This window comes from Ruditapes philippinarum, unplaced genomic scaffold, assembly GCF_026571515.1.
Source record: "Ruditapes philippinarum isolate M1 unplaced genomic scaffold, ASM2657151v2 ctg614_1_1_1_1, whole genome shotgun sequence".
NCBI classification, from domain to species: Eukaryota; Metazoa; Mollusca; class Bivalvia; order Venerida; family Veneridae; genus Ruditapes; species Ruditapes philippinarum.
The window spans coordinates 188767-209855 of NW_026855959.1; the positions used below are offsets into that span (position 1 = coordinate 188767).

At 32.8% G+C, this 21089-nt stretch overlaps 1 protein-coding gene across 1 annotated transcript in view; it reads right to left on the reverse strand.

Annotated features, from left to right (window-relative positions):
• Positions 1-21089, reverse strand: part of LOC132744950 (uncharacterized) — a 78946-nt gene that overhangs the window by 30792 nt on the left and 27065 nt on the right. The window contains exons 10-13 of the mRNA XM_060733742.1: positions 20296-20478; positions 8664-8822; positions 6530-6700; positions 5149-5382 (exon numbers count right to left, since the gene is read on the reverse strand). Of these exons, the coding sequence (XP_060589725.1) occupies positions 5149-5382; positions 6530-6700; positions 8664-8822; positions 20296-20478 (747 nt within the window). The remainder of the gene's footprint in view (positions 1-5148; positions 5383-6529; positions 6701-8663; positions 8823-20295; positions 20479-21089) is intronic.

Below are 21089 nucleotides of genomic sequence, written 5' to 3' on the forward strand. Positions count from 1 at the left end.
TCACTATCTGAGGCCTCAAAGGGGTCGTCGAATGAGCGTTGGTTCGCGTATGTATAAGGTAAAGGGTTAACAATTATACCACACAATTGTTACTGTTGCTACAACTATCAGAGCATTAGCTGTAACAACAATTGCGATATGATCAATATTACATTTTTGTTGTTGCTTCTACGACCAAGTTAGCACCAGCTGTAACAACAACTGGTACATAAAAAATTAACCACTGATTTGTTGCCACTCCTCCATCACAAGAGCATTAGCTACAACACAACAGTGACATTAACAATATATGATATATATTTAATATTGCTGTTTATACCACCAGAGCACCAGAAATAACAACAACTGTGACCATAACAATTATACTACCAATGGGCTGCTCAGTCAACCGGAGTGCCATCTAAAACATCAACAGTGACTTTTACAAATATAAAACAGATTTGTAGCTGCCTTTTCAACCACCAGAGCACCAGCTACAACGTCAACATTAGTTTTCAAGTAATGCACTGGACAAAAAAGTAACAAAGGGCAATAAATATGTAATGAGTCCGCAAAGTGTTATGGTTCTTGAGCACTACACTTCATTACACTGCGCTTGACCATTCTTTGAAGTTGCATTAATTTTCAAGTTATGCACTGGACAATAGAAAGAAACAAAGGGCAATAGCTCTAAAATTAGTTAAGAAACAGTTATTGTTCCATGCGCTTTCTCTCAAAATACTTGACAATTGTACGAACTTGTATTGAATTCCAACAAGTAGATTTCTTGTAATGATCTGCGACAAGGAAAAGTGACAAAAGGCAATCACTCTATAATGAATCTTGAAAGAGTAATGGTTCTTTTGCAGTGCACTTTCTTTTATAGTACGTGGTGATTGTATGAACGTTGCATTGAATTCCAACTATTATGCACTGGACAAGAAAAAGTAACGAAGCGCAATTACTCTGTTGTTAGTCAAGATGAAGTTATGGTTCTTGTGCACTGCACGTCCTCTTATTCTGCTTGACCATTGTATGGAGCTGCTTTGAATTTCAACTAGTACTTTTCAGTTATGCTCCAGACATAGAAAAGTATCAAAGGGCAATAACACTGTAATTAGTCAAGATGCAGTTATAGTTCTTGTGCACTGCACTTCCTCCTAATGTGCTTGACCATTATATGAGATTGTTTTGAATTACAACTAGTGGTTTTCAAGTTATGCTCTGGACAATAAAAAAGAAATGGAAAAGTAACAAAGGGAAAAAACTCTATAATTACTCTGGATATGTTATGGTTCATGGCACTTTTTGTTTGACCATTGTATGAAGTTGTTTTGAATACCAACCAGTATAGTTCAAGTTATGCTCCGGACAAGGGAAAGTATCAAAAGCAATAACTCTGTAATTTGTCAATATGGAGTTATGCTTTTTGTGCGCCGTACTTCCTCTCAATGTACTTGACCATTGTAAATGGTTGTTGTATTGACTTTCAACTAGTGGTTTAAAGTTATGCTTCAGAAAAGAAAAGCAATTGAAAAGTAACAAAAGGCAATGATTCTGTAATAACTTTAGATGGAGATATGGTTCTTTTGCACTGCACTTCCTCTTATTGTGTATGAAGTTGTATTGGATTCAAACCATTAGTTTTTAAGTTATGCCCCGGACAAGGAAATTGCAATGGACTGCTGGACCGACCAGCCAACCACCGACCACCGGGTGACTCCTATATACCCTCCCAAACCTCGTTTCGGTGGTTTAAAAATAAAGTTTCAAGTAATGAAAAATATTTTTTAAACAGTGATGATTAACATTTAGAACATTTGTCACAATATGTTTTATTTTCATTATCAATATCAAGATTAATTTATACATACCAAAGAAATAATCTCTTGTCACATGAATACTTAGTGACAATTATATACTGTATGTGTAAAAAAATTCGCGGGCTTCAAATTTTTACGATCTTCGCGGTGTCATTCGATCCGCGATTTCATGTTTATTGCGAATATTTCAACACCAATAATTTCTTAATATTCATATTTTCGCGCTTCTATTAAACAATGTATATCAGTGTGTGATATGCTTTCACAATTATTTAAATTTTTACTGTGTAATTGTGTTTTGTTTTCCAAGCTATTCATGATTTTAAATCGTTTATGCTTGTGTTTTTTTGTATTGTTTGTTCAGCAAACCCAAAACATGATCTGATCAGATGTCAAGACGTTTATGAAGCAAACTATGAATAATTATGCACGTTAACAGGCATTCTTTTGTTCGCTATAATCTATCCGCTGGACAGTGTCTTTTTACTGTTCAATAGCGTATCGTTTGACACCTGGTATCTACGCAAAGTTTTAATTTTCGGCAGTCACCTCCGCGAATTCAAAATAGCGCGAATGTTTGTATAGATCCCCCAAAAGGACCTTTCCGTGAAAATTTGCTTCCGCAAATTTAAATACACATACAGTATGCCCCAGCTTTCGCTGTGGACTACAGGCCCCAGGAATGTCACCGATCGTGCACTTAAAAAAACTAATTTCAAACTACAGAGTGATGATTAATTACCTCCATTCATTTGTCATAGGGTATAACAACACTAGTAATGTTTTTATTGTTGGTTTCTAAATGATTAAAATAAAAAAAAAACATAAATAATATAATACTAGAAATTCAAAAGAATAAAAAATAAGCCTAAAAATAGTCAAAATGCTATGCTTACAAATAATTTCTTCTTTTTATATTTCCCCTTTACAATTATAAATTTTATAACATCAACACTCATACATCCATCTTATGTTCATTATTTGTACATACAGTAAATTTCACTTAAAGCGAACACGGTTATAGCGAATTTCCGGTTATAAAGAACAATTATTTTGGCCCGAATTTTACCCTTCTTTATTTAATATAAAATATACGGTTATAGCGAACACGGTTATAAGGAATTATCGCTTATAAGGAACTTTTTTCTTAGTCCAAATTTAGTTAAAAGTAATAAAATTACACTTTCATAACGAACTCTCCGTAAGTAGATCCCGCATTTACTTCAAGACATCTATTAAAATGAATTTGTATATCAGTACATTATAGTTTTCAATTTAGGATATTTTTAGCATGAGTTCTAAGATAATTCATTCATCACTAAGATAAAAGTGTTATTCATTTTATTCTTAAATAGCTTTGCTCGAGCGAAATAATGCATTGATCCCTGACCTGTCCATTTCTACTTTTCAGATAAGTGGATACAATAAGAATTTCATTACAACATATTTGATATCAAAAGAGCACAGTCATGTTTATGTGTGTGGGTAAACTTATCGTTATTTAAATGAAAGGTCAGAGTAAGGATCTATCAATTTTGGTTATTTTTAACCGGTTTTCAACATAATCACGCATGCTTGCAAGCATTGAAAACTACAAAGTACGCTTGATTGAAATATCTTTTATTAATTAAAGTCACTCTTAAAATAGAAGATATTCAATATAAAAGGTATGTAAAATCGAAAATCTTGTTTATTTTTAATCATGGAAAGAAACGAGAAGCACTGAGTTTAGAAACAAAATATGATATTTTACGAGAAATTGAGAAATGGAGTAAAACTAAAACTGAAATAGCAAAGGATTTTCAAGTTCCGAAAAGTACGCTCTTGGTTATTATGTCTAAAATGAAATAGTTGACTAATTTGCCTTAATCAAATGCTCTTCAAAATGGCGGACGATGTTAAACAATGAGTTCGTTATATGTAAATCGGTTCGCTATAAAAACTCCTGATACAAGAAACTTATTCGCTGTATGCTTACAACGAACTCTGGATATCAGGAACAGATTTTGATTGTCCCGATGAGTTCGTTATAAGCGGAGTGTACTGTAACTGATGATTCTACTTTTACAACGTGATGAAACAACATCTACATGATCTATGCTCTACATAAAAGACTTTTAAAACATGGCTACCAATCCCCCAACCAACCCAATGGGTATAGCCATTTTTGATATCAGTTAATGTATGACCCATCTAATGCATTACCTCCACTTTGAAGGGTATTCAAATAGGCAAGAACTACTGTCAACTGTATTGAAATTGAAGGGCATTGGCTCACTATTTATGTATTTCTCGGATCAATTTTGGTAAGAAAAAAGTATTTCATTTTAATTAAAAAAATATTTTCGGTATTTGTTTGGCTTAATTATGCCAAATTTATTATCTAAATTATTATGGTACCCGATATTTTCAAAGTCTAATACGGTAAAATTATTTTATATTTAACAAGCTCAACCAATATACTTTTAAAAAATTTAGGCAAACTTTGAAAACAGCCCCTCATTTTGATAAATTTAAGGGATATTTTGAATAAGGCCCGCCAAGTAGGAAAGGGTCAAACAACTATTTAAAATGGGTGGGTAAGGGTAACAAATTCATACATATTTTTAAAAAAAAATTAAATAGAAACAAGAGTTTTGCATGTGCCATTTATAAACTGAATGCTATTATTTGTTTCTTAACAATGTTAAATAGGAAAATACTTTTTAAAATGATTATAGTCTATTATAGATTATTTAGAGTTTCTCATTTCTGAGAAAAAGACCTTCTGATAGCCAGGTTTAAGTAAGGAAAATCTCCAGAACCCGTAAACCATACGGTTAACTTCGTTTAAATTTGCATACAGGTGTCCTTTAAGGATATAATTAACCTTTGTTGTCAATTTTATAGTTCCTTTTAGTGCCTTTAATGGGGCTCATACCTTAAATGAACATTGGATCAAATGCAGGCTTTTTCTATGTAATGATTAATGCCAAATAACAATGATGTAATTTTAAATAAGAATACATAATGATACATGAAAATAAGTTTTACCATATGACCCATGGGGCAGGGCCAATATTGATCCCTTGAACATGATTTATATAAATTTTGTAGATGTCAAAAAGACATGCTTCAATCAAAATATCTAAGCTTTAACATAAATGTAATATTTTTGGGCATATGAAAACGTCTTTTAAGTACCTCCTTTGATTCAAAGAAAATACAGTGGTAGTCATGGGCTAAACGGGCAAAACTTTCTGCAACTTATTATTTTGGTATAGATAAAGGCCGAACACGAGATATCTAACATATGTACGCATTGTAAATGATCTGAAAATTAACATAATATTTAAAAGGAATTCACAGAATAAAGAAAACCTACCGATATTGATGCCGTTAATAGTGAAGTTGAGTTCTACTCGGTCATACTGGTGTTCTATTATGAGAGTGTATAATCGGTCTTTGAGAGCATTGTATGCATTGTACGAATCCTGGTCATCACAATGCACATCCGGGAACTGGATTGCCGCGCTCTTACCATTCTGTGATATACGGATGTATCTGCCGAGTGACGACTTTGGTGGCAGAATCACCGGTCCTGCACATAAGATTAACTATATAGACTGCATTTTTTTCAATATTTTCCTGCCCTTTATAAATTGCATAGCAGGCAGTCATACTAAATATTCCAATATGGGGGCATCTTTACCAAAAAGGTCTAAATTACTTTTTACTCAGGTTTTTTTTAATGATATCCCTGCCCTCACAGTAACAAATATCAATGGTTAAATTTAATTTACATACATGATATTGTATCTCCGTGTTTTCTTTGTTTGGTTTCGCTTTTATTTAGCTTTGTTTGTTTAAAGACATTGCAAAAGTCGTATGCCAACTTATTTCTGGTCCTTTGGGATCATTGATGCCACCACTATTTAGTGTTGAGAATTGAGTACCGCTCAAGCCGGTGCTATAGGGCCTGAGGGATGTTGCATTTATCCATTATCCCTTATGTACAAGTTATGTACTCAATCAAACCAAGTTTGCAATTTGCATGTTATTTTGTTGTGATTTAAGCTTGCGAGCTTCCAGATTTTTCCATACATACCCTGTAGCGATTCAAACCCACAGCCTTGAGGGGCAAGTTGTTTGAAGTCAAAGACCTTAACCAATCGGCCACATTAACCATATCAATATGTGAAAAACTATCTTATGACATATGTAGTAGGATGTTATGACGATCATATAAATTGTTGATGACAATACTAAATTCTTTTGGTTGAGTACACAACTGTTTAACTTTTTTGAACGGGGCGACAGCATTGTCTGATATACATTGTGTAGCTGTGTATAAGTCCAAAAGAATCAGTATTGATTCTAACAATGAACAATGACCTCTTTATTTCACATTTCTTACCTTTTTGACAGAGCTTTGTTAATTTGTTAATTCAAGAACAATAAAGAATTTATATGAATTTTTACACTGAATAAGATAATGAGGCTCGATGGACTATGACTTGCATTTTATATACATTTTAGATATTTTAAACTCTTTGAACGAAAACTAGGCTATATGGGGTAAGGTATACATTTGATATTAACTTATTGGTCTCTTGAAATGGTAACAAAGCTAAATGGATAAGATATGACCCGGTTATGATTTCTATCAGAACATCACATGCTTCAAACGCTGTTTTAAGTTCATAGGTAGTATTTTATAAAGTATGAAAGAAAATAAATTTCCCTACTTGTAACAGCGATTCCCGTTTCATCGTCCATTTGTTCCTCATACCACTGCCACTTAAACTTCATCTGATTCAGGAACAATTTATCTGTGGTTGCCTGAACTTCAATTAACACAGACATACCTGGTTCCACATCGTATGTAGAATTGGGACCCTTTATTACGACGATCTTATCTAAAATTAAAAACCTTATCATATATTACTATGGTTAAACAGTGCATTTAAACCCGATAACAATAATTATAACTTTCACTTCATAATGTAGTTTAGCAGTTACGATGGTAACAGTATAATATTTAGGCCTGTCAACAATAATCTTACTTCGGCTTATAACGTTATACACCTTGTCGTTCGTTCATCAATCTGTAAGCAGTTTTAGTGTCCGGTCTGTATCTTTTGAATGCCAGAAATTTTAACCACAGTAAATCAATGTGCACAACGCTGGTTTCACGGGTTAAGGTCACACTTAGTCATTTTGTATCAACTTCAAACTTTCGAGTATACTCCGAGATCAAATTTCTGATTCCGGTGGAGGAGGATGGTGACATTCCACAGTGTATTATTAGTTAAAGTTTACGAGGGGTCATTCAAAAATTCGTGGATTTTTAAATATCTCTATCACGTCAACGTGCATTGTAGTTAAATTTTATCAGCATATCTTGTACAATATTATTAACACATTTTGAAAGTAATATTTAACTGCGTCAATAAATAATGATTTTATATTGTTTTAAATAAGAACATATACGGCACCCGGCGCAAGGTAGAAAAGCGCAGATAGTCATCATATTTTGTTTTTGTTTTTTGTTAAACAACTAATAATTAACATAGAAATCCCGCCAAACATCGCATGTTTCTTCTATGATGTCAGTTTAGTAATTCTTTAAAATTATGGACGACATTTCTGTTAATTTTTGTTGATATCGCTAGAATTGACAGACGCCGATATTGTTTACAACGTGGAAATGACGGACACGCAAAAGTTAGAAAATATCGGGATCATATTTTTTGTGTAATTTGGGAAGGACACCTACAAAAACATTTGAAAAATCACCAGGTGAACAGAGAAAATAAAATGTTTCGATCATTAGACTTATTGAAAGTGTTTAAGTGGCATACGAAATTTAGTGATGGAAATTACTTTGAGAAGCAATAACGGTCTTTGACTGCGTTACGTTGAAGCACAAGTTGTATAGTACGTTATTATGACGTTGACGTCAATAACAATTTGGAGTGCGCCGCTGTCGCCGACTTGTGTTTATTTAAAACTAAATATAGTTGTAATATAAGAAGCTACCAGCGTGAATTTTTCTGTGTTTATTTGCTATATATTGTTCTTAGCAGTGTAAGAATTTTAAATCAATATCTCTAATATATTTACACAACAAAGGAAGTCCACTAATTTTTGGACAACCCCTCGTATTAATAAAAATGTGTCTTGCTGTGTTGCCACAAAAGATGAAGTTATTAAGTGTTGAGAATTAGTCGGATTTATTATCTGGTCTCATGCATTGGTGGAAAATCTCCAAGAATATTATAAATTATTTGCCCTAACTGCTAAACAGATGACAATGATGGTATAGAATGAATTACTTATCACAGGATCTAAACTGTACAATTTTCTTTATCAAAAACAGTAATTTACGTCTTATTATATGAAACAATAACCAACATCATAATTATCTAAACTAAACTAAAGTTTTTCTTTGTGTTTAGTGATTTTGGACTATTTTTCTCTATCAAGTGAAAATTATTTAATTATTTTTAAGAATGAACAGTGCGAATGAAAATGTAAAACAAGTCTCATTTTAAAGCGCGATAATAATGACATCATGAAAATCGTTATCCCTAATGTGTTCTTCTTTACTACATTTTTGAATGTATAGAAAGTGAAACATAATTATATACCTTACTCAGTTTCAAAAATTGCCATATGGCATATACCTCACTGATATTTTTATTTCTCATTTAAACCAGATATAAGTAACAGACTCCCACTCATTACACTGTTTTGTCAGTCTATAGATAGACGGACAACGCACCAGCAGCAAGACAGACAGACACGGACAAATCAATATGCTCCCCGCCCCCACCCCCTTCCATTTTGTACCATAATATATATATATATGATAATTACCTATAACAGTCATACATGCATCACCAATTGTTGATCCATACTCATTTCGTACCAGACACTGCACACACAGTGTATCATCCACTGTAACATTAGGTAAGACAAGTCTTTTTCTATCTGAAGGCATTTGCCATCTTTGCCGTTGAATCTCTGCACCATCAGCTGTAAAAAAGCAATATATTTACCCTTTCTCTGCTGAATTTCTTTAATAAACTTGTACAGCTTCAATCAATCGGAACGTCTTCTTCTATCTATGATAACCTCGGAAACAAAACAGTGTGAAAGTAGTTCTACCACCTGATTTCAGATGTAAACATAAAGGGAAAGTGCAATCTTTGATAATGTAAAAGAAATGTACATATAATTGGCATCCAAAAGAAAATCAAGTCTGTTTCTATGATCGAAAATATGTCTGACAACCATTTTTAATTTAAATATTTTGAAACAAATGTGACTTAATGTCAACAGGTTGGCATTGTGTACTTTCGGTTTCTACAACATTAAATTATTATTTGTTTACATGTCTAGTTTTTAAGCATAGGTTGGACTGAAATACCGTTCTGTGTATTCATACTATTGTGGTCGAGGTCATTATTCAATGACTGAAAGCGCTGAAATTTTTAGAATTGTTCATTTTCAATTTTGGGGATATAAAGACGACAAAATTGAGGTTGGGAGAAGACCTTGAGTACTTTTCTATCATTGCAGTACAGGAACCTAATTTAAACCAGGAATGATTGGCTAAAAGACAAATAAAAAAACCTTTATCCCTTTGGTTTATGGCATAAACTTTCAACATTTTCATGAATATGGAGCAGTCTACTGTTGATCACAGGTAAACGTCGCGTGGCCACAATTTACACTATACCCCCGTTCCACCTTTACAACCCAAAACCCTTAGAACATCATCCAAACATCATAAGTATTGACAAAAATTAATTTTATGAAAAAAAAATTATGACTCTAAAAATAAATTAAATGTAAGACATGGCCACGCGACGTTCACCTGTAGTGTTAATCAAGATGTTCATGTTTTCAAAATAATAAAATCAGATGGTGTATGTGGGTTTTCCAAATATTCTGTGAGATGATTGTTTAAGAGTTAAACAAAATAGGTAGGACTTTGATATTGTTGTTATAAATCAATATAATCTAAACATTTTTACAAATATTCATAGAATAATATCAACAAACAACAAAAATAATTCCATAAATACCATGGCAACTTATTTGAATAGCGGCGCACGTCAAACACGGTGTTAAGCCTTTCTTAAATACACCCAGTGGCATTCAACGCATAAACAATGTAGCTTCACCGATAACTCGCCAGTTACAGACTTAAATCATATGGTTAATAATTTCTTACTATAAGGAAACTTCTGGTCTCTTGAGCCTCGATGACTCAGTGCAAAAACTCAGCTAACTCCATTTTGTTAAATATTACAGAAAGGTGAAAAAACTCTTGGTCTTTTTTTATCCTACTGGTTTTTTTTAATATTCTATTAGTTTTTATCATTTATCATGTTAAATGTCTGGAAACTTATATGATAAGTTATTTATAAGTGGAATTCTATCTTAATGGTTTAAAGGAATTATTAGAGTAAGCATGGGTTTTGCGCTGAAAATCAAAGAATTTACTAAACAAAACTAGGTTAAGTCAACTTGGATGAGTTTTGCGCTTGCACATGAATGATATGTTAAAACGAAAACTGTAAAACATGTCCTAAGTCAAGTTAGACATAATTTACAAATATATTTGAATAAAATTATAAGAGGAAAAATCATATACAATGAAAATATTGAAACAATTCAAATAATTTGATTGTCAAAATTGATATATGTATTTCTCTATTAAATAGAAATTCTACAATGCAACATAAAAATGACAATATTTGTAACTACTGAACTTAACTTACTATAAACTTGCAGTCTACTAGAATGGGAATGGTGGAAATAAGGGATTGAACCTGAAACGCATAAATAAATGAGACATCTGCACATTTCATGTGAAAGATTTGGTTATTTTTTGCACAAGCAATGAGAACAATTTGAGCTAAACCTTTGTTAAATTTCTTCACATCATTTGTTTTTCTTAAAGTGAGCTGTTCAGGTATCATCAGGTATCAGTGGCTCTCTAGGAAAGCCCGTTTATAAAGTATACTTACATTATTGAGGAAATTTGCTTATTGAACAAGTTGTTTCACATTTTTAGTATCTGTTACTTTTTGTTCTCCACTTATAAAAAGATAATTTTTTTGATAGAATACCACATTATAGAAACATTGTTTACATTTGTTTAGCTTGTTTTTTTTGTAGAGTACTAATTGTTCATTCCCCTTTATAGATGTTTCATCTTAAATAACAAAAGCTTGATTTGATATTTCACTTGATCCCGCTCTTTTAATGACAAATACCTTGGGTGCAATAATGTGGTCAAACCCATGCAATATATTGTGATACAGTCAACTGTATTGTAATACATTGATTGCTTTGAAAAAAGACAATGTTTTATAAAGTGTAAAGTACAAAGATACGTTCACATATCTTAAATGTGTATTTTTTCCATCTTATAATTAGCGCTATTTAATCATGTTTGAAATTTTATTTAATTATATTACATTTAAAGGTAAAACTTTATCAAAACAATTAAAAATAAAGGTGTTTGTACATTATATATAAATTATAAAAGAAATTGTGACAGGATCAGTTTTCCTTGTATAATAATGATATGAATATACAAGTCTTTGGAGCTGGCTTATAGCCAAAGGTCGAGTTTAAGTCAATACACTTTGTTATTTACTGAATTTTTCAAACTCTTGACACCTTTATCTTATTTGACTAATAATCAAATTTATTTAAGATTACGTACTCAGGAGTACTTTCTATTATTTTCAAATGGATAAGATTACTTTAGATATATTCAGAAATAAACAGCATGGTGATGAATAAATCAAAACCACAAACATTTAAGATCATCTGATAATAAATAATACGCTTAATTTCTTGTACATATAATATTATCATTATGGGATTTTCATTCTGAGATGGAAAGAGGTAAAATGATAAAAAACTAGAAACGTTTCCATAGGGCACGGGTGCCCTAACACTCCGTTGTTTTGTCAATCGACTGACTCTAGAATAATTATTTAGGGGCAACACGTGACACAAGTTGAAAACTAAAAATCATTTACTAAGCCAAGCAAAGATTCATTTTAATTACACTGTCTCATTTATAGGAACATGTTGGGGCTAAGAGTGAAGTTTTGTGCACCATTAACCGGTTTAAATTCCCTAACAGTACTTATGCTGTTGTCCGTTCCAAGGCAGCACCCCTTTGTGTTCTTCAGATGTATGGCTTTGTTGTTTCATACTGTTGTTTTGGTGTCACTTGTTTGTGTCCCTTTTTGTTTTCCCGTCTACGGCAAGTATCTTCCCTTTTGCCCCTAGTTTTATTTCTTTAATTTACCCAACCCCATTCCCCGGGTCTCCTGTCTCCTTCCCATGTGTCCTTCGACTTTGTGGCCCTATTATTATTTTTTTTAAATTCTTTAACAGTCTGGTTTCACACCAGGCGACCCATTTGTCAATCGGCTTACGTCCCTTTACAATACATTTTGTAAAACTCTAGAAATCAGAGCAGTTTGCTGTGATATCAGCAAAAGTTTTTAATAAAGTTTGGCATAAAGAACTCATTTTTATATTAAAAACTGCTGGACTGGATGGACGCCTTCTTGCATGGATTTCTGACTACCTCTCAGATCGTCGTCAAGCTAAAACTCTTCCTGGTACAAGGTCAAATTGGTCAACTGTTAATGCTGGAGTTCCTCAAGGCTCCATCTTGGGCCCCTTGTTGTTTCTGGTATATATAAACGACATTGTCGATAATCTAGGTTCAGGTGCTCATTTATTTGCTGAAGATACAAGTCTCCATATCATCGTAGACTATCCACAATCAGATATTGATAAAATTTCAGTATGGGCTTCTCGTTGGCTAATAACCTTTAGTCCGTCAAAATCTGAAACTATGATCATTTCTCGAAAGTCTCAAAAACCGTTACATCCTCAATAATTTATGAATGGCACTCCGATATCGTCTGTAGCCTATCACAAACACCTTGGTGTTACCTTTTCAAACATATCAATTCTATTAAAGAACGAACTTGGAAGAGAATCCACATAATGAGATCATTTAAATTTCAGCTAGATAGAAAATCCCTTGAAACCCTTGAAAACCTTACATTCATCAGACCTTTATTAGAGTATGCAGATGTATTATATGACAATTGTACCCAATATGAAAATACAGAACTAGACAAAATCCAACACGAAGCAGCTCGAATTTTTCTCCATGAACTTCAAAAGGAAGTACCCTGGGAAACTGTCCATACTCAAAGAAAAAATCACAAGCTAATTCTTTTTAACAAGATGAGTCACGATCTTACACCAAATTATCCTTCCTCTCTAGTTCTCGCATAATGAAAATTTCTTCTTGCCGTCCGTTATACGGGACTGGAATGAACTTTCCTCTGAAATTCGAAATTCTTCATCATTATCATCTTTCAAATTTAAATTGAAACATAATCTAAAATGTCCAAATTATTTTTACATTGGGAATAGGAAACTGCAAGTTCTACACACACGGCTTCGCACCGGATGTAGTTCACTTAATCACCATCTTTCAGAAAAATATTTCTCTGTCAGAACAATGTAGCTGTGGTCTTACTGCAACTACACACTATTTCTTTTTCATTTGTCCACTTGATAATAAAATAAGAGAAAGTTTCATGAACATCTTATCAAACTACTGTACTATAATATTGCAAACACTACTATATGGCGACTGTAACATGAGTGATAATACTAACTGTAATACTTTTCTTGCTGTTCAAGATTTTATAAGCAAAAGCAAGAGATTCTGTAATTACGATATTCTTCTTTAATCAATGCCTTACTGTTAGTGCCGTCTGGAAATATCTTCTTTTCTCTGCTATCTTACTTCTTCTTTTCCTCTCTATTTCAGATAGTTGATTATTTTACAAAACATTTTTTTAAACCTTCTTCTAACCAAGTACGAACTCATATGTTTTGTATATAACATAAAATTCATTCTTATTAAACAATTACTCATTGTACTTTCAAACATATTCATGTACACAATATTTAGCAAATAAAAACTAGGATAAGACCTATATAAGCATCAGCTTTCGGTTCTGATCCTTTTTCATTCATTTTATGTGTTGAAAAGTTCTATTTGTAAATTGTAAATGTGTTTACTTGTTTGAAATAAACAATGTTTAAACTAAGCTGACTCCAGTATAGCCCCTAAAACTTCGTTTGTTGGGGGTAAGCCTAATTGTGGGGGTAAGCCTAATTGAAAAAGCTGTAACGTTGTTTACACCCTGTTTAAGTGTATAATTAAATTCAGCTGTGATTTTCTGCCACTATTATGTCTAAGATTGTCATAAATCAGACTGAAGTGTTGGCCAGATCCAATGTACATAAAAATGCTCACTTAATTGAATGAGACTTCATTATTTCCGTCATCGCTTGATTTTAATTTTAAAATGAAAACTAATTTTTTTACGTGTTATATGACTTAAATGATAACAGATATGTTTCAATATCTCAACAAAAATATAATCACATGATAAACAAAGCTTGTGAATAAAATATGAATCAAGAAATGTTGAACGACACATATGCCCCCTTCCTAGTCCTTGACTCATACTTTTGATAATTTTGTTATAAAACATGCTATAAATGGGTACATGGAAGTGTTCAGTTATGGAAAAGAAATAATGACCAATATATGACCTGAAACTGAATAAAAGCTATCATCAATAAGTTATACATGTTGGAAGGTAGCTGGAATAAAATATATATTATCATATAAATGTTACAATTCTGACATTTAAGGCCCCTGTAACTTTGACCTTTTACCTAGTAACCCTAAAAACAATAGGTATCATCTACTAGTTATGACCAATCAGTATGTGAAATATGAAGACTTTGTCAACAGAAACCATTCTGACATTTAATGCAAATGTGACCATGACCTTTGACCTAGTGACCCGAAAATCAATTAGCATCATCAACAAGTTATGACCAATCAGTGTGTGAAATATAACGCTTTTGTCATGAAAAGTTTCAAGATAATTAGCAGAAATCATTCTGACATTTAAAGCCCCTGTGACCTTGACCTTTGACATTTGACCTAGTGACCCGAAAATCGAAAGGGATCATCTATTAGTTACGACCAATCAGTATGTGAAATATGAAGACTTTTTGATGAATATATTTTCAAGATAATCAGCGGTAACCATTTTGACATTTAAGGACCTTGACCCTTGACCCAGTGACCAACAAATCAAAAGGGGTTATCTTCTAGTTATGACCAATCAGCATGTGAAATATAGAGATTTTGTCATGAATAGTTTTCAAGATAATCAGCAGAAACCATTCTGACATTTAAGGACGCTGTGACCTTGACCTTTGACCTAGTAACTGCAAAATCAATAGGAATCATCAAATAACTTAGACCAATCAGTATTTGAAATGAAGACTTTGTATTGAATAGTTTTTAAGATAAGGAGCAGAAACCATTCTGACATTTTAGGCAACTGTGACGTTGACCTTTGACCCAGTCACCCAAAAAGCAATAAGGATATCTACCACTTATTATCAATCAGTATGTGAAATATAAAGACTTGGTAACATATAGTTTTCAAGGTAATCAGCTGAAACCATTCTGACATTTAAGGTCGCTGTGACCTTGAGCTTTGACATAGTAACCCCTAAATCAATATGAATCATTTATTTGTTATGGTCAATTTGTGAATTATAAAGATTCTGTGATGAATAGTTTTCAAGATAATCAGCGAAAGTCATTCTGACAATCAAGGTCACTTTGACCTTGACGTTTGACCTAGTAACCCCAAAATCAATAGGGATCATCTACTAGTTGAAACCAATTAGAATTTGAAATATGAAGACTTCGTAATGAATGGTTTTCAAGATAAACAGCAGAAATCATTCTGGCATTATAGGCAATTTTTACCTAGACCTTTGACCTAGTGACCTTCAAATCAATAGGGGTCATCTACTAGTTATGACCAATCGTTATGTGAAATATAAAGACTTTGTGATGAATAGTTTTCAAGATAATCAACGGATAATCTGACATTTAAGGCCAATGTGTGCCTAACCTTTGACCTATTGACCTCAAAATCAATGGGGGTCATCTACTAGTTATGACCAAAGAGTTTATTAAATATGAAGACTTGGTGATATATAGTTTTAAAGATAAGAAGCGGAAACCATGTGGCCTAGCGACGGACCGACCGACCGGACAAACAGACCGACCCACAGTAGCAAAACAATATACCCCCTCTTCTTTAAATGGGGGAGGGGGTATAAAAATACTGTGGAACCGCAAAAATATACACACGTTTTGGGGTTATTGTTTTCAAAAAAGCAGCATATTTTTTTTCTTACCCATAAAATTGCAACTTAAAAAGTAGGCATAATTATTTATTATTGAAATCTGTACCCATTTGTTTAAATACTGTTACATCAGAAACGTAACTTTAAGTAAGCCAAAAGGTACAAACCTATTTTTAAACATTATATGTCAAGTTGTCTTGAATATAATACATTTGACTAGATGTATTGCCAACCAGGTGGCAATTTAAATCATGACTCAGACATGACAATTCAGAATCAAACCACAAATCACCATTCTGCCCTAGTACTTAAAGGTACAATGTTGTTTTAAAACATTTTAAATGAAAAATATTAATCCAATACAAGAGCGATCAGTGATCACATGTGTCGCTTCATGATTGCAAATTGCATGTTGGGACAAGTTTTGTGACAGACGGACAGACAGACGGACAGTGCACAGCTAGACTTGGTACTGATCATTCCTATAAAGTTTGGATATAATTGCACCAGTAGTTTATGAGGAGTAGTCCAGACAAGCTTTTGTGTATCTGGCAACACACAGAAAAAAACACCCTTTTTATCAAAGCAAAAATCATTCAACCGAAAAACTCGTGCAACATTCACAAGGACTTGAGCTTCAGATCAATCCTGTAAAGTTTCATTGAAATTGCATTAGTGGTATAAGACAAGTAGTTCGGACAAACTTTAAAAATAAAAATTATTAAAGGGCCATAACTCTGACAAAAATCATTGAACCGGAAAATGCTGACAATATGCACAACTAGACTTGGTACTGATCATTCCTGTAAAGTTTGGATGAAATTGCACCAGTAATTTATGAGGAGTAGTCCGGACAAGTTTTGTGACGGACGGACGGACGGAGAGACAGACGGACAGACGACGGAGAAGTGATCCCTATATGTCGCCACTACTCCGTAGAGGCGACACAAAAAATGATTTTAAATAGTACATTTAACAATGGTTTAAAGTTTACATTCCAACTTTCAGCTGAAAATAAATTATTGCGAATGGGGAAATGCTTGAAAAATGTAAGCAAGACAAAGAAAAATAGTAGAACAAAACATTTTTGCAGGTTTTATGCACTTATTTGAAGAAGTTATTAGAATTTTAATTGATTAATATAATTTTGAGTCATGAATCAGTAATCTTAAAGGTTTCATATACCGGAATTGTATTAATGTCAAGACCCGAATGGTAATTATCCATTAGTGACCGTCACAGACCTACTAATGATAAATGAAATTCATCAAATTGAAGTTTAATAAACACTTATTTTAGCATACTCTGTAAAACAATAGTATAGAAAATAATCCATTTACCATTTACAAAATCAACAATTATTTATAGATTATTCAATTAATATTGAGAATGTCACAGATTTCACGTGTTACGAACTGTAAATTTCGTGTAACTTATCTTTCACATACTATAGCCTCAGTATTGCCAATAAAGATTATATATATTATAACCTGTGCAAAATTTAAAAATCAAGGGTAAGAACAATTTTATTAAACATTGACTTCAGTGTTTTATATTTTTAAAATAATTTCCTTATAAATCATACTCTTGTAAAACGTGATATCGTTCTATATGAAAGAGTTTAAACAACTTTATGCTATATCATTTATAATCAAGCTATATATAAGTAGAGAACAGTTCTGTCTTAACAGAATTTTGATAAGTTTTTTTTAATGAAACTTCACCGGTTCGATATATTGCGATATCTGAAGACATATTGCTTTATAATATTGCCGGATTAAATATGTATTGGTTATAGTTCACATATAAGAATTATACACAAATTAGATGCAAGGGAGCATTAGCGACCGCTGCACTTAATTTTGTACATTATTCAAATATAGAACATACGCCATGAGCATATTAAAATAATAGTACATTTGTATAATACGATAATTTAATCCACGTAAACAAAGCACTATTTTAAGCGATGCCGCCACACTTAAGCGCGTTTTACACAAATAAATCTGACTGTTGAGTAGTGAAATATAATATACATGTCAGACTGTTCAAATCGGTCATGGTTCAATGATTTTTGGCAGAGTTATGCCCCTTTTACTTTGAAAATGATATAAAATTTTCAGTTTCCGTTCATTATCTCCCCAACAGTATTACACATTCAACTCAAATTTGACATATGGATATGTTTAAAGAATGCGCAGGCCAAGTTCGAATTTGGTCATGGTTCAAAGATTTTTTGCAGAGTAGTGCCCCTTTCACTTTGAAAATAATATGAAATTTTCAGTTTCTTTCTTGAATGTTGGAAAAAAAATTAATTTTCAGTTTCAGCACTCATTCTTTTGTGGAAATGTATTAGCCCTCATTTTGGCTACAAATATGCAATTTACAAAAGGTTCACACTGAAAATTTATAGTGCCTTGAACTTTGTTTAAAAATTGTTTGTGTTAACATTGAATACTTTTCGACTTTTTAAGGGCTTTGAACCTAAAATGAAAAAAAATGTGCAAACAAATTTGGAACTAAGTATTATAACATCTGAAATGTTGGCTGCATGCGGGGGCATCCGTGGCGTGACGACACATTTCTAGTAGTTTAGGTGAAATTGTATGGACAAAAATAAAGTAAGAAAATTAACAAAGGGCAATAACTAAAAATTCATGGAGTACAGAGTACCAGTTTTTGTGCAGTTCAATTTTTCTAAATGATATATATCATCCTATGAAGTTTCATGTCCATAGTTTTTATAGTTTAAGAGAAATGGCCAAACAAAAATGAAAAATGAAAATTAACAAAGGTCTATAACTAAAAAAATAAAATGTGCAGAGTATCAGTTCTTATGCACGCACTTTTAATCAATAAGATCCATCATCCTATGAAGTTTCAAGTCCATAGCTTTCTTAATTTATGAGAAATGGCCTGGACAAAAATAAAGTATGAAAGTTATCAAATGGCAATAACTCAAAAAATTAGATATGCAGAGTACCAGTTCTTGTGCATGGCACTTTGATCAATAGGATATATCATCCTATGAAGTTTCAAGTCATAAGATTTTATAATTTATGAGAATTGACCCAGACAAAAAATAATGAATGAAAATAAACAAAAGGCAATAACTCAAAAAGAAAGAAATGCAGGGTACCCATTTTTATGCACTGTACTTTTTCTTAATGAGATCTATCATCCTATGAAGTTTCAAATCCATAGTTTTATACAAAAATAATGAATGAAAATAAACAAAAGGCAAATAACTTAAAAAGAAAGAAATGCAGGGTACCCATTTGTATGCACTGTACTTTATCTTAATGAGATCTATCATCCTATGAAGTTTCAAATCCATAGTTTTATACTTTAGGAAACATTGCTCGGACAAAAATAAAGTAAGAAAATTAACAAAGGGCAGTAACTCAAAAAATTAGATATACAGAGTACCAGTTCTTGTGCACGACACTTTTATCAATAGGATATATCATCCTATGAAGTTTCAAGTCATTAGCTTTTATAATTTATGAGTATTGGCCGAGACAAAAATAAAGAATGAAAATAAACAAAAGGGCAATAACTCAAAAATAAATGCAGGGTACCCATTTTTGTGCACTGTGTTTTTTGTGTACTTTTTCTTAATGAGATCTATTATCCTATGAAGGTTCAAGTCCATAGCTATAATACTTTAAGAAACATGGCTCGGACAAAAATGAAGTATGAAAAATAATAATGGGCAATAGCACAAAAATAAAAAAGTGCACAGTGACGATTCTTTTGCACTGCACTTCGGATCATTAAAAGAAGCATGCATACCATGTTTGAAGTCATTCAGACTTATAAGGACTGACGTATGCTCCGGACAAGTTTAAGGGGACACAGCGCCGACAAGGACAACACACCTACAAGGACGATGCCGGCGACAAATGTAACACCTATAAATCGTCTTTTTCAAGGCGACACAAAAAATGCGTCGGAAACCAATGTCGTTAATACTGACAATTGTTAAGTAAATAGAACAGATACTTTGTAAATGATTTGTTGTAATGTAAAATAATAAGGTTATATGTTATATGTGTTAATTATTATCTTTTGGCATTTAAAATGAACTGTCACGGATTTTAGGACAACCCTCATATTATTGTCTGGCCTAAAGTCTGGTTGGCATTTAGGGACAACATCACAAATTTTCAGAGTAAAAGAAAACACTTACGGCAAGCATGTTCATCAGACCCATCAGCGCAGTCATTATAGCCGTTGCAAACTTGATCTTTTCTCAAGCAAGCATTCTTAGTCTTACAAAGGAATCCTGGATATTCGCAATCAATGTCCTTGCACTCATGATCGGCACTTTCACATTTGCCATTACACCAGGAATGACCCTCGCGACAAGATCCTAATATAGAGTATAATGTTAATTTCAGACATTTTATGATAATGAATGTAACATTAAACTGAAAAATTTTCACGCATGTAAATGCAAAAATCGATCAATAATCTATAAGCTTACTAAACAGCTTCCTCACAAAAAGAAATCACGACTCTTAACCTGCTGAATTTATGTAATGGATCTGCCCGTCTTTGAAATTGGAAGAATTGATTACAATATCAAAATTAACCCTTGCAGAAATTACTGGTTATTCACTGGTAAGTTACCAGGAGTGTACTGGGTAATCCTAGGAATATTTACTGGGATAATTCCTACGAAATCCAAGGAAATCTGAGGAATTCCTAGTTACTGGCTGGCGGTTATTAGAACGACTGACGATTGCCGGCGATCTGAACAACTAGATATAGGACTGATCACTCCTGTAAAGTTTGTTTGAAATCCCACCAGTAGTTTGACCTGTGAAGGCCAGACAAGGGTTTTCTTTTCTTAGCTCATGCAGCCATTTTGTGCAGCTAAGCGGAACGTGGCGACAACATGCACAGATAGGGATATTAATGATCACTCCTGTAAATTTTGGTTGAAATCCCACTAGTATTTCGACCTGTGAAGGCCGGACA